This window comes from Heliangelus exortis, chromosome 25 (assembly GCF_036169615.1).
Source record: "Heliangelus exortis chromosome 25, bHelExo1.hap1, whole genome shotgun sequence".
Lineage (NCBI taxonomy): Eukaryota > Metazoa > Chordata > Aves > Apodiformes > Trochilidae > Heliangelus > Heliangelus exortis.
Genome location: NC_092446.1, coordinates 1559961 through 1573878, shown reverse-complemented (window position 1 = coordinate 1573878; position 13918 = coordinate 1559961). Strand labels below are relative to the sequence as shown.

Sequence of the window (13918 nt, the reverse complement as noted above, 5' to 3'; positions counted from 1 at the left end):
AGAAATTTTGCTCTGAACAGACAGATCAGCAGCACCAAGTAGAGGTTGATTAGCACCCTGGTTTAATGAGCGATCACCCTCACACCTCTCCCATTGCCAGTGGGCTGCACCCCCCAGGGGGGGTCCGTGTTGATTTCACAGAGAGTAGGGGAGGGAGACACAAACCCAGGCTGGAAGGAGGGGTGGTGGGGAGGGGCCAGCTCTTACCTCGGTGATGCGGGGGTTGGAGCACTTGACGTTGTGGCTGGACCAGTCGAGCCAGGGCTGGGTGCTGGGGGAGCTGCAGTGGGGGTGCAGGGTGCACTTGGCCTCCCCGCTGCACCACCCGCACTCGAACTTGGGGTCGGCCTTGAGGCAGAGCCCGCAGCTCTCCCGCTGGGCTGCACACTTGTAGAGGTGAACTGCAGGGAGAGGGGACCAAGGGTTGGGATGCTGACACTGGGCTGTGGCTGCTCCTGGGCTGGGGAGCAAAGGCAGGGGGGGAGTTTGGGCTCCGGGAGCTGCGGGATGGGGTTTGTTTTTTTTTTTCCAAAGCCAAGGATGGACTCGGGGAGCACCACTATGGGTGAAGCAGAGTGAGCTGCTCTCAAAGCAGGACCCACCAGCACCACAGCATCTCTGGGTGCAGACAGAGCCATGGCAGAAAACACCCCTCTGTCCCAGCAGCCACTGCCCAGCCCCATCGCCCCCATCCCTCCCTCCCTCCCCAGCTCCAGCAGAATTTACCTTTCAGATCCTCTGGGTTGTCAATAACAAAGTTCCCATTCCAAACCACAGCAAAGTCCACTGCTAAGTTGCTTATGTCCATCCCATCATAGAGATACTGAAGGAGAAGATGGAGGGTGAAATGCTTGGGAGGGTGTATCAGAGACATGAACAGGAAAAGATTATTTTTGCCAAAGAAAACCTGACCAATTCTCTGCCTAAAACCAGGCTGAGGTCTGAACCACCACCACTTCCACACCTCCAAGGTCCTACTTAGACTCTTCCTCACCAGGAAGAGATAATTAAATCAGATCCAGTCCTTGGGAGAAGCAATAGATTAATTAATTATTCCACTAAGAGCAGCAGCTCTTGTCACTCAGTCTCCAGGTTTATCAATGCAGCCCCTCCAGTTAATCAGCCTGGAAGGGCTCCTGCCTTCAGGCTATCTCCTGACACAGGCACCAGGCACCCCAGCAGGACTGGGAGCTTCAAATTCCTGCTGCAGGGCTCTGCCTGATGAAACAGGCAATGCCTGAGCAAAATGAGAAGGTGCAGAGCAGAGAGGGCCTTGCCCAGCTTTGGCTTCTGCCTGGTCCAGCCTGGCACTGGCTTGAATGAGCCTTGGACAGCCTGGGGGGCAGGAGGATGCTCTAGGTGAATTCCCAGTGGATTCTGAACATCCCATTATCACACCAGTGAGGCCCCATTCTGATGCTCTCTTGAAGTCAATCAGAAGACCACTAAAAAGACTTAAATGAGTGAGCCCAGCCACCCTGTCTTGGAAGAGGGAAGGATGATAAAACCAAATCAGACAGCTTTGGCTGTCCCCACCTTATCTCCTCAGCATGAATTAGCCTGCCGTAACACCTTCCTCACAACCCCTCCTCCTCCTCCTCTCCTCCTCCTCCTCCTCCTCCTCCTGCTTCTTCCTCCTCCCCTCCCTCCCTCCCTCCCTCCCTCCCTCCCTCCCTCCCTCCCTCCCTCCCTTCCTTCCTTCCTTCCTTCCTTCCTTCCTTCCTTCCTTCCTTCCTTCCTTCCTTCCTTCCTTCCTTCCTTCCTTCCTTCCTTCCTTCTTTCCTTCCTCCCTTCCTTCCTTCCTTCCCTTCCTTCCTTCCTTCCTTCCTTCCTTCCTTCCTTCCTTCCTTCCTTCCTTCCTTCCTTCCTTCCTTCCTTCCTTCCTTCCTTCCTTCCTTCCTTCCTTCCTTCCTTCCTTCCTTCCTTCCTTCCTTCCTTCCTTCCTTCCTTCCTTCCTTCCTTCCTTCCTTCCTTCCTTCCTTCCTTCCTTCCTTCCTTCCTTCCTTCCTTCCTTCCTTCCTTCCTTCCTTCCTTCCTCCCTTCCTTCCTTCCTTCCTTCCTTCCTCCTCCTCCTTCTCCTCCTCCTCTTCCTCTTCCTCCTTCCCATCCCCATCCCCATCCCCTCACCGACTCCCCGCAGTCAGCCAGGGAACCACCAGATCAAGGCTCTTCTTCCCACCCGTGAGTTGGAATTATCTGGGGGATTTTTCCCTCTCCCTGAAGCTGAGCCCACCCCCTTGGCAGCTGCTGGGAGGTGCCCCCCAGGTGGCTCAGGTCCCCCCTGGGGTCTCACCGAGCTGTTCTGGCACTGGACACTGGAGCTGTTGAAGCGCAGGGCGGGCACACGGTGGATGATTCCCTGGATGCTGAGCACACACTCGTAGCCTCTCTGCCCCGACTGGGGCTGGGGGAGGTTTCTTGCCTTCAGGGTGATGGGTTTCACCTCTCCCACTGGGATCAGGATCTCCTCCGTGGGGAAGAGCTGGGGACAGTCCTGGGAGGCAACAGAAAAGGAGAGGTTACAGTAATGATGGGCTCAGCTGTGCCAGCACCTCCTGGACACACAGGACCAAGCCCAGGCAGCTGCAGGTTAAGTGCAGCAATAAAGAAACTCCCATTGGAGTCCCCCAGCTCTGGGACTGGCACTGATTTTGTGCCAGCAGTGACAGGAGGGACCCCAGGACTCAGGGGATAAATCTCAGGCACCCTCCCTGCTCTGAGCCTGCCCTGGCTTTTATCTGCAGAGACAGAAGCAGTGGCAGTGCCTTATCAGCTGCTCCAGGAGGGCCAGGGGCTGCTCCCAGCTGCACACTGTGCTCCCCTGGACACCTCCTAATCCCATTTCATTCCTTACACTCCTCAGCTGCTGCTGCTTCAGAGCCAGACTGACCCGGGTGGGATCTGCTTCCCACCAGGTACTGTCCCACCCGGCTTTACTTGACCAAAATGACATCACTGGGCCATTCCTTTCTGAATTAATTTCTGCTTTATCAGCACCAAACTGCCCTTTCTATCCCTAAAGCAATTCTCTTCCCTGCTCTTGGAAGGGATGTCCAAGGATGGGAGGATTTGGTTTCAATCAGTACCCAGAAAGGTAGGGATGGAGTATTCACATCCTCTGAGATGAAGTGCAAAAAAAACCCAAAACCAACAACCTATCAGTGCCTGGCAATTTTATGCCATTCCTCCCGTGAGATCTCCACATTCTGGACATTATCTCTTTGTAACACACTGGAAAATACAGTTTTTCTATAATTTCTATACCAAGAACTGCAACACACAGAGACAAAGGCTCTGACCATCAGCAGCATTTACATTCTGTTCAGCTCTAATTTGCTTTGATCTAATGAAACTCAGCACCTAAGTACCTGGAAGCACCTGACACTAAGTGATTAATTCCGAGCTGAAGTAGAAGTTTAAAAAAAAAATTGACTGACATCTCCCTTCCTTCTGCCAAATCTCACACTGCCACCCCAAGCCCTCTGCCACTCTGCTTGGCAACAAAAGCAAATCCCCTGGCTGGCTCTGCAGGGAGAGTTGTCCCTCCCCAGATTCCTGCTGGGATTGAGGAGCCAGAAGAAAATCCCCAGCTCACCTGAGGACCTCACCTGAGCATTGAGACCCTCACCCAGCCCCATTCCAGCCCAGCTCAGTGCCAGGCAGGGGGATGTGGTCTCTCTGCTGGCTCAGGAAAGTTGTAAATGAGAACCAGAGGCTGCCCCAGTCTGGAGAAAGCAGAACTTAAACTGCTGCCTCATAAACCTTTTTACTGGCACTTCTCCTCATATATCTTTTATTTTATTTCTAACAGGGACTTTCACGGATTAACAGCCAAGAGAGACTTCAGACTCCACCAGCCAGGTCACAGGCAGGGAAGGGAAGGGAAGGGAAGGGAAGGGAAGGGAAGGGAAGGGAAGGGAAGGGAAGGGAAGGGAAGGGAAGGGAAGGGAAGGGAAGGGAAGGGAAGGGAAGGGAAGGGAAGGGAAGGGAAGGGAAGGGAAGGGAAGGGAAGGGAAGGGAAGGGAAGGGAAGGGAAGGGAAGGGAAGGGAAGGGAAGGGAAGGGAAGGGAAGGGAAGGGAAGGGAAGGGAAGGGAAGGGAAGGGAATGCCAGCAGGAAACTTGTCTCTGAGGTTCCAGCAGACCCTGGTATCACGAATCCGACCCCCATCAACCTTTACACAACCCCCAGCAAACTCCAGAGATTCACAGCATTTCCCTTCCAGCTGCCAGCTCTGCCAGCTTGGCACACACCTCCTCTCCTCCTTGATATGCCCCACACACCTGTACCACCTTCTGCTCCAGACCTGGCTGCCTTTAAGGTTTTGCATTTAACCTCCAGGTCACACCAAGGTCCCAGGGGACCCAAGTGGCTCCAGTGCAGAGGTCCCCAAGCTCTGCAGAAAGCTCAGGTTTGAGAGGGGAGGCATCCTGGAACTATGGAATCTTTTATTACATTGTGACTGAAAACAAAAAAATCCCCAACCACATCACCGGTGGGAGAACCTCAGTGCTCAGTCCTGAAAATAATGAATATGTTATGGACCATTATCCTTCCTGGCCAGGGCCTTTCGTGAGACGACTGCTAAAGAAAAATTTCTTCCTTTAGAGACACGGGAGAGGAGATTTTTGGTTTCAAATCTGCTCTGTAGTGCTGAAAATGCTGGTAGCAAAAATTGTTCTGCCATCATTAGAGATGAGTAGGACATAATGGATTTTATTCCCTTCGGTTTCAGTGGGAGAAAAAATGTCACATTGGGATTTTGGTGAAAAAAAAAGAGTCACGGAGCCGCTCGGGGTAGGCAGCCCCTGTGTGCTGCTGACAGCTCTGGTGATCACACTAACAAGGGGATGTTCGTTTGATACAAAGGGATATTTAGGAAGATGCCATGCTCCCAAAAGCCCAGGGCACTCATGGGGAGCCCCATTACTGCTGAATTTATCAGCTGAGCAAGCAAAGCCTCAGAAGCTCCAGGGGCTTGCGGAGGGCACGGGGTTTGCTCCCATCCCACGGATGCTGCAGAAGTGCTGCTGGAAGCCCTCATCTCCCTCTTTGTGCCATTTCCCATCCAGGCTTTGTGTTCAGAGCTTTATTCCATTTGCTTTTTTCAGCTCCTGCCACAGGGATGTAGACCCAGGTCCCTGGAACATGTCGGGTGTCCCGTGGGTGTTGCTGCGGTGGCACTTGGGTCCCACACTGCACCCACGGGTGGGTGATGCCATGGCAAAGGCTCACCTGGGGTCTCCATTCACCACCTCCTCAATGTGCTACCTGATCTAGAAGGCAGTGCTAACACAAATGAGGTTGGCAGGGCTGTGGTGTCAGCTTCAGCAATGCCTCTCTCGTTTCTTGTTCACTTTATGGGAACGAAGTGGTTGGTGGCACCAGCACTCAGAGCTGAGTGGCTTGGCCAAGGTCCCCTCGTGGGGTAAATAACGAGACCATCCCTGGTTTTGTCAGAACCCTCAGTTCTGCATTTCCCCACGTTACTGCCACAAAGAGCTGAGCATCCAGAAAAACAGAGAATAAAAAGGAGAGAGCTGCAGCCAGCAGAATATCCAATTTGTTCCATAATCAGTTTACTTTGTTTTTTAATTCATGAGAAGTAAATCCTGCAGTGAGTTAGAAAAGCCATTATTGCTTCCTCTCACTAAACAAACATGCTGAATCCTCTCATTATGCTGCTTGACTTCTGTACACCAGAATAAACACAGATCAGAGGATCTGCTGGAGGAAGACAAGGCTCTGACACATGAGTGGCAAAGGCTCTCGGGGAATATTCTGCCTATGAACCATCACCACACACAATTTACAAAGGCATTTTATGCTTCTCCAACACTTCTTAGCCTCAAAGATTCCAGGGTCTATAAATACCTTAAAGACCCACAATACACATCTGTCTCTGGAGCGGAGCAGAGCACCCATGGTTATTATTTGTGTTTAACAGAGCAGCTTTAGTAGGTCAAATCTTCTTGCTCTTATTTGGAAAAAGATGCCTAGAAATTGCAGACATTTCTTTTGACTGTGGAATTTAGCCCAAGTGGAAGAAAATATAATGTTTTTGTAATTTTCATCTTAAAAAAAAAACAACCCAGGACTCCCTACAAATGTTAACTTGCTACACGTATTTTCAAGTTATAAACATAAACGAGTCTGTCAGCTGAATGTAAATCCCTGGCTCTCAGTTGTGCCCCCAATGATATAAATTACAGTCCCCGTCACTCATGGAAACACATTATTCTCCATTCATGCTCCTGGGAAGGGGAGCAGCCCCTGCTCCTTGGAAACCAAAGAGGAGAAGAAAGGCAACTGAAGCCAGACTTTTCTCCCCGGTGCATTCCCACCCCGTGTCCCTTTGTCCCTCAGCTCCGTGCTGTGTCCTGGCTCCTCACCATCCTCCTATCCCCCACCCTGACATTTCCAGCTCAGGAACAACCCCAGGGGTGAGGACAGGAGCAATTCCCTCAGACACAGCCAGGATCCAGGTGGGAACATCTCCCATCAGCTTTCTCCTGCACAGCTCTTGCCCCCTCCACTCTCCCGATCAAAAAAGTGCTGCCAAAAAGCTCAAACCAACCATTTCCAAGCTGAGGTAGTTTGCTCTTGCTGCAAAATTGCTGCAAAATTGGCTTTTTGCTACTATTGGTACTTTTCTAGACAAACACATCCCTCCAGAGGTCAGATGTGACCCAGCAAAGTCATTTCCTGGCTTTGATGGACTCGGATGCAGCCCTGAGCCAGCTCCTGCACACCACGGATTCCCACTCAGTGCTGAGGATTGGAAGGACAGATATGAGGAGAGTTTGATTTTGTTCTATTTCCTTCAAGGCAGACATCCCAGGGCAGAGCCAGGGGCAAAGGTGTTGCTCTCAAAGCAATGAGAATTTCAAGGAGTCAGACCAGAGCCAAAATCTGGCTCTGCACTAAATTCCTGAAATCTGAAATCCTCCTTCCCCCTGATTCAGCATCTCTCACACAGAAATGGCATTATCTGCACACGGTGGACATCAAAGAGGGTTGGGATCCCACATTCTGGGAAACTAATAGGATTTATTTGGTTCTAGCTCTCCACTGGGATGGGGTGTAGGGATATTTATGCTCCTCCATTCCTCTTCATCTGCATGTTTTATTCATTTAGAGACATAGCCTCACACACACACCTCAGGCACAGCAAAATGCCACCATCTGAAGCTCTGTACAGTGGGACAACCAGTGCTACACACCCAGGAGCCCTCTCCTTGCAGAAACTCTGCTTCTGTGGGTACCAGCCAGCCCCAGCCCTTCACCTGCACATCCCTCCTTGGACAGCAGTGTCTTAGCAAGCACCTTCTGCAGACAAACAAAACCTCAGGCTGGAGAAAAAGCTGAGAAATAGAGTTCCTTTTCCACTTATTAACTCCTACAGAAATGGCCACCAGGAAACAGAGGCCTCAAAAGAGTTGGGTTTACCCCATGTCAGAAACTTCCCACCAGGTGAGGATACCAAGAAGAGCCAGCTCTGCTTTCCAGTCTGGGAGGTGTCCTGTGTTTATCTCCCACCAACACCAAACCAAAGAGGCTTTGCACATTTTCACATTTGCACATCCAAGAGCATGATGTAAAGCAGAGCTCTGACAGGGACATTCCTCCCCCAGCCTCACAAATGCCTTTGCTTATCACTTACTGATGGCTTCATGGCCCCCCCCTGACACAGCCCCTGTCCCCTGCATCACCTCTGCCTCTGAGCTCTGCTCCTCTGTGTCAGCAAACAGCTCCTCTTGGCAGGGCAGGCTGAGACAGAAAAAGCTGCTTCTCTCAGCTGTGTTTCCATGGAAAGCAGGGCTAAAAAAAGGCAGCATTTAGCCAGGTCAGTCCAGCCAGGAGATTGTAAAGAACCAAGTGTACACAGGCTTGTTTTGGTTGGAAAAGAGCTTTAAGATCATCAAGTCCAATGGTTGAAGCCACAGCTCAGGAAGATGGGATTTCCTTCCCCCACCACTTTGAAGAGCAGCTGAGGCTTTGAGCTCTTTCCCCTTCTCAAGACAGATGACTCCAAGGAGCATCAAAGGGAGCTCGTTACACATCACATCCCACTGGGACACAAGTTCTGGTGGGCCAGGACTAAAAGGGAATATTCAAGATATTTTCTCTTGAATTAAATATAAAGGCAAGAAAAAAAATTCCAGCCTTGTGTGAACACTTCTGTGAAGAAGGGCACTTGGGACTGAAAGTGGGGCAGCCCATCCTGGTGCCACTGCCAGGGTTATCCCCACAGTGCCAGCTCCAAACAAAACCCACTCTGCCTGGGAGGGAAGGGGGTGTTGGTAACCACAACTGTTTTGCTAACACATCAGTCCATGACACAATGAGAACATTGTGATCTGAATTGTTTTAAGAGAGGAACTTCTTTAGGAGGCATTTCTTTGAGGTCCTGTGCCCATAATAAAGATGTCTCTGCCTGGGCATGGCAGTGCCTGCCTGTTCTGAGGTCCAGAGAAGTGGAGCCTCTGCATTGTTATCATCAGCCCTTATCAGAAGTAATCACTAGGAAGGTGTTAGAGACCACATCACATCCTCTGGTAAGAAACCACCTCTGGAAGATGAAGAGGACAGGAGTTCTTTGGAGACACGACAGCTCTGTGATCCCAGCAGGAACTGGCAGAGATACCAACTCCTCCACTTGCTCCCCTTTCTCTGATCTCTGGCAAGTCCTGTGCATTCCCAGGAGGAAAACAGAGATAATGGAATTGTCCTACTTTACCAGAGACTTGTCAAACACTTCTAAGATCACGGGGTTGAAGGACTGTAACACTCAGAACTACAACTGTAAAGCCTGGGAAGACAGCGATGCTTTGAGGGCAAAGGAGAAAATCCCCCCACACCACTTGAGAGAAGGAAAAGCAAAAGGTTTTGCTTTCTCCTCTTATCTTGAAAGGAATTCTCTTGGCTTCCAGCTGGACTGAGAATGCTTTTGGTTTTTCCCCGGGGTGGGCACTCCTCTTGAGATGCTCTGTGCTGCCTGGGGCAGCTCTGGGGCTGCTGCCTGAGCCCCTCAGTGCCCCCTCCCAGGGACACTGCCCAGCCCTGGCCTCCTCCTCCATCCCACTCAGCACATCAACATCACTTCTTTTGGGTCCGTGTGCCTCCTGGCAGCATTTTAACCTGGAAGACCCACGGGCTGTTTAAGTTTCAAGTTTACTTCTGGTTTTGCAGCAGCCTGGCAGCTTCAGTCACTGCTTTTTATCAGCTCAGTGTCTATTCTACTGACCTGCTTTTCTCTGTCTCTGTCACTCACTAAGGGTTTGTCTTGATGCTGGCTAACCTTACTTTCCTTTCCTTTTCTAATATTTAATATGCCCTCACTGCTGCCTTTCCCACTTTCCAAGACACGCAGGATTTTCAAAGAACCTTTAAAAATTATTTTTTTCCTTGTATCTCTAGGACCTGCAACAATTCCAGGTACTACAAAGCTACAGATAGGGGCAATAAGGGCAGAGCAGGACCCTACCAGCACCAGAGGCTCTATCTGCTCTGTACCCAAAGAACCAGAAGCAGACAGCATCTTGATCAGTGCTAACAAACCCCTTTCCTCCACAGAAACCTGCACCCTGGGGCCAACAGAAGACCTGGCAGACCCATGAAGGGACTAAGCCTCCTTCTAGCTGCTAAAAGCATTTTTGGACTTGAGCCCCACACCTTTTATTAATGGCTACGAGAAATGGCTCCCGGGCCACAGTGCTGGGACCTGAATCAATTCTCTTTTCCAAAGTCTGCTCTGTTCAGGGCTGCAATTCCCTTCTGAGTCAGTTTCCAGTCAGGCTCCTGCCACAACACAACCCAGGGACTGAGTCCCACCTGCCCCAGGCTCACTGCTCACCTTTGGGTACCGAGGGAAGCTGCTCAAAGGTGCTGCTGCTCTTCCAGGGCTCTTGGAGACTCCTGCAGGAAAGCACTGCAGCAACCACAGGGCTTGGGGAACCTGAGCCCACCCACACATCAGAGGTGAGGCCAGCATCGGTGGTCAGGTCCAGACACATCTTTTTTTTTTGCCAAACTGACACTTCCTTGCTATGGGAGTTCAGAGCTGTGTCTGCACTTTTCCGTGCCAGCCAAGAGAGGAGCCCCGACCCGCGGGAAGTTAAAAAAAATCCTCCTACAAACACTGACCGTGGTAATTGTGGAAAAAGCAAAGAACAAAGAGCTGGAAGCTCTGGTCTGGTACCTCAGAGACGTTGATTCGTCCCTCCTGGAAGGAGCAGGTGGTGGGGTCGTGGGTGCAGAGGTTTCGGTACTTGCACCAGTGGCAGCGGAAAGCACTGTTCACACAGGAGAGGCACCTGGGGGAGAAAAGAGGAGTTAGGGAGGAGGTTATCACCTCCAGAGAACTGTGTGGTAACAGACAAGTCCGGGCTCAGGGTCCTTCAGAGGAGAATAATTTATTTGGAGGGATGTTTTGCTGGTCCTTGTTGATGCAAGGAAAAGTACCAAAGAGGTCTGGGAAAAACAAACACTCAAGAGAGAGTCTGAAACAACCCAGTAATTCATCCAGCAATAAAACACAAGCTGGGATTTATTGCACATCATTGCACTGGTGTAAAACAAAGCACAACACTGCACAGACACCAGAAAGTGGGGGAACAAGGCGAGCCTGACAGAAACTGGATTAGTTGTTTTACAAGTCAGGAATGCTTCAAGTCAACACTAACACTTCTCCTCAGCCCCCCCAGTGCAAAGAGGCCAGCGAGAGCTTTTGATTCATGTTGGAAGACATTAACTGTTTATGAAATGTTTCTGAAAGAAGGCAGAGCCTTTCCAGACACGGGGTGGCTCAGCTGCCAGGGACCTGGCTGGGGGCTTTGCAACCCCCATGATTTGCTGCCAGTTACAGGGGCCCAGGCAGCTGCTGCTCTCTGCAGTCACCTCCTCCTCCTCCTCCTCCTCCAGCCCCGAGGTCAGACCCCGGTGCCACTCGGGTTTTAGTGACCGTGGAAGGAGAAGCTGTACCCGTGGGATCCAGCTCTGTGCTGCATTCTGTGGCTCTGAAACACGGGGATCCCGGAGAGGAGAGTGCCCAGGAGGGACACGGGTGGGCTGGAGGATGCTGCGGGGGGGCTGGAACGAACCGAACCTCCCCTCCACCTGCAGCCCAGCTCCCCGCACCCTCAGCTCTGCCTTCACCCTCAGCATCCCTCCCGGTTCACAGTTGCCGGGTTGTGCAGCTTGGGGGCACCAGCAGGTTGAGGTTTTTTCAGCCTCGCTCCGCCTCCGGCTCCCATGCCCGAGGATTTCCAGGGGCACCCAGAGAGGTCCAGGCAGGGCTGATGGGCTCCTCTTCCACCACTCGGAGCTGCTGGCTGAGCCATGCGGTCTGCTAGCCCCTGGGCTAGTCCCAGATGCAGTGTGCTAGCCCCCGGGCTGGTCCCAGAGCCCAGCATCCATTCCATTCCCCATCCCTCTCCCTTTTTCCTGAGCTCTGCTGGGGAGGGCAGGGAGCACTCACAGTTGGTGGGCACTGCAGTTGTAGAACTTGAACTCCGTGCTGACAAACGTCCTCCCCGTCTCCCGGGACCTCAGCTGCAGTACCACACCGAACCAGTCTGGGGACACAAAGCAGAGCCCGTCAGTCCTGCCAGAAGGGACCAAGAAGTGGCAGAAAAAACAGGGTGCACCCACCTGCCCCCCACCAGTGTGCTGAGCCACCTGCCCCGGGGCAGAAGGTGGAAGTCAGGCTGCCTCCATCTCCCTGTTCACAGAAATTCCCCAAGCTGGGGGCTGAGCATCCCCCTGGCCTGGTCCTGCCCTCAAGCACCCATGGGTGCTGGGCTGGCTGTCTCCAGCAATGCCTCCAAACCAAAGCAGGCTTGATGGTTTGGTGCACTGGGGTCACTGGGACACAGCTGCTGTGAGCAGGGGATCTCAGCCTGTTCCCTAAGGGATTCTGTCTCCACTATAAAACCCCTCATTTAGGCAGTTCTGAGGAGCCCAAGACTAGAAGAGGAGACAAAGCTGGAAGGGTGCTGTCCAGAAGTCAGATACTTACCCTGATCCACAGGTATGGCAGGGACATCTTTTGCTGCTGGAGACACACACACGACCCGGCTGCCCAAAACCTGCCCTTCCACCTCTGTCAGGTTCCCAAAGAGGCAGGTGACCCCCGCCCCCAGGTCTGGAGCATCCCTCACCAGCAAGCTGAGCTGCAGTCAGGGAGAGGAGAGGCAGAGAGGGAACAAAATCTGTTAGCAGGCAGAGCTGCCCGAGCTGCCTTCGGATTTTCATCACCTGCTGTTTTCCCAATCAATACTGACCCCCTTAAATACCCCCCCACACCCACAGGAGGTGCCTGGCTGCCCCCCTGTGGGAATTGGAGGAGGAAAAAGCAACCCAGGGGTATAGGTTCTGCTGAGCCTTGGGGCACTGCAGCTCAGGAGAGGTGGTGATGGCAGCTTTCTGTCTCCCTGGGTTTTCTACATCAGCTTTGCCACCCTCAGTGCCCACTCAGCAGCAGTGAACCCCAAGTCCCCTGGGCACACCAGGAAAATGGTGCCTGCAGGGGTGGGTGCCCTCCTGACAGCCCCAGGCCTTTTCTACACCAAGTGCTGGGGGGCAGCTGGCCCTGGGGGGAGCAGAAAGGGGCTGGGGCAAGGCCAGCTGCTGCGGGGGGCTGGGGGGCTCTGGGGGCAGCAGCTGGGATGCTTCAGAGAGCCAGGCTTGAGCACAGCTCACAGATGAGCTTTTTGGGAAACAAAGCCTTTCCTTTTCAACAGCTAATGAAACCCGACCAAGAGAAATGTGAGCTGAGGCCCAAGGGGAAGGGGAATTTGTTTCTGCCATCCCCATCCCCTTCTTGCCTGGCTCGGGTGACCCCTTCTCCTCCCCAGCCCCTCCGCCGGTGACTTCATGGGAAAACATTTGTGCCGAGAGGCAGGGAGAAAGGCTGCAGAAGGGTTTGTTTGCTTTTCAACGTGAAATATACTGGAAATGCCTCTCCCCCACCCCCCCCTGGCCAGCAGTACCCACCGGGAGGCTGTGCTGGGAGACAGGGATGCTGCTGGGCTGCACGCTGAGCCTGAGGCACTGGGTGATGCTCCCTGCAAACCGGGAGGGCTCATCCGCCCGCTCACAGCTGTCCCGAGGGGAGCACCTGCAACACAAAGCAGCTCAGAGCACACCCCCAGCACCCAGAGCACCCAGGGAAGGTGGAAAACAGCACAAGCTGAGCAAGGGAGAGCTGAGCAGACAGGCAGAGCCTTGGCAAGGGAGTTATCAGCAGGACCGGGGGCGATGCTCTGCTCTGTCTCAGGCACACGCTCCACGTGTAGGACCAAAGGGCACTGAAAAATGTCCTGTGGTGAGAGGAGAGACAAGGCACAAGTATCTGAGGAGTGATTCCCAGTCCTGCCTGCGCTGGGACACAATCCAGAGCTGCTGAAGTCCCATGTGCCAGCAGTGACAGCGGGTGTGGGGTGAGCCTGGCACTCTGCTGCTGCTGGGCAGGGCCCCTGCGAGCCATAAATCCAGAATCTTCACAGGAACCAGACCATAAAGCAGTAACAGGCAATAAAAGGATGATGCCACCATTCTGGTTAAAAGCAAAGCACATAGTTCATTAATAGTCTTCTCCTGGAGCTGAGGAGTGTGGCAGGGATGGGATTTTCTTCTGCAGTGGCTGCTGGCTGCACCTAGCAGGCTGTGTGCTCCAGGATGGATCCTTATCCCTGTTTTTCATTGCAAGTGTCCTTGGAATGGAGTGAAATTATGGCTAGAGGAGCACCCACCTGGAAACCAAGGGAGAATTACCAGTGTTTCAGATATCAGAGACTGCAGCACAGTGCTGGCATCCCTCAGCTGTTCTCTATTTTATGTCATCTGGGGAAAATCCTTCCCTTCTCACTCCCCTCTCTGGGAGCAGCTGACACCTTGGCCTTTAGGTGTTAATGGCC

General features: G+C 52.7%; 1 protein-coding gene across 3 annotated transcripts in view; it reads right to left on the bottom strand.

Annotated features, from left to right (window-relative positions):
- Positions 1–13918, bottom strand: part of PLXNA2 (plexin A2) — a 138652-nt gene that overhangs the window by 37022 nt on the left and 87712 nt on the right. For all 3 annotated transcript variants that reach the window (XM_071768184.1, XM_071768181.1, XM_071768182.1), the window contains exons 6-12: positions 12996–13119; positions 12019–12172; positions 11479–11575; positions 10201–10315; positions 2294–2494; positions 727–823; positions 208–401 (exon numbers count right to left, since the gene is read on the bottom strand). In XM_071768184.1, coding sequence (XP_071624285.1) covers positions 208–401; positions 727–823; positions 2294–2494; positions 10201–10315; positions 11479–11575; positions 12019–12172; positions 12996–13119 — 982 coding nt within the window. The remainder of the gene's footprint in view (positions 1–207; positions 402–726; positions 824–2293; positions 2495–10200; positions 10316–11478; positions 11576–12018; positions 12173–12995; positions 13120–13918) is intronic.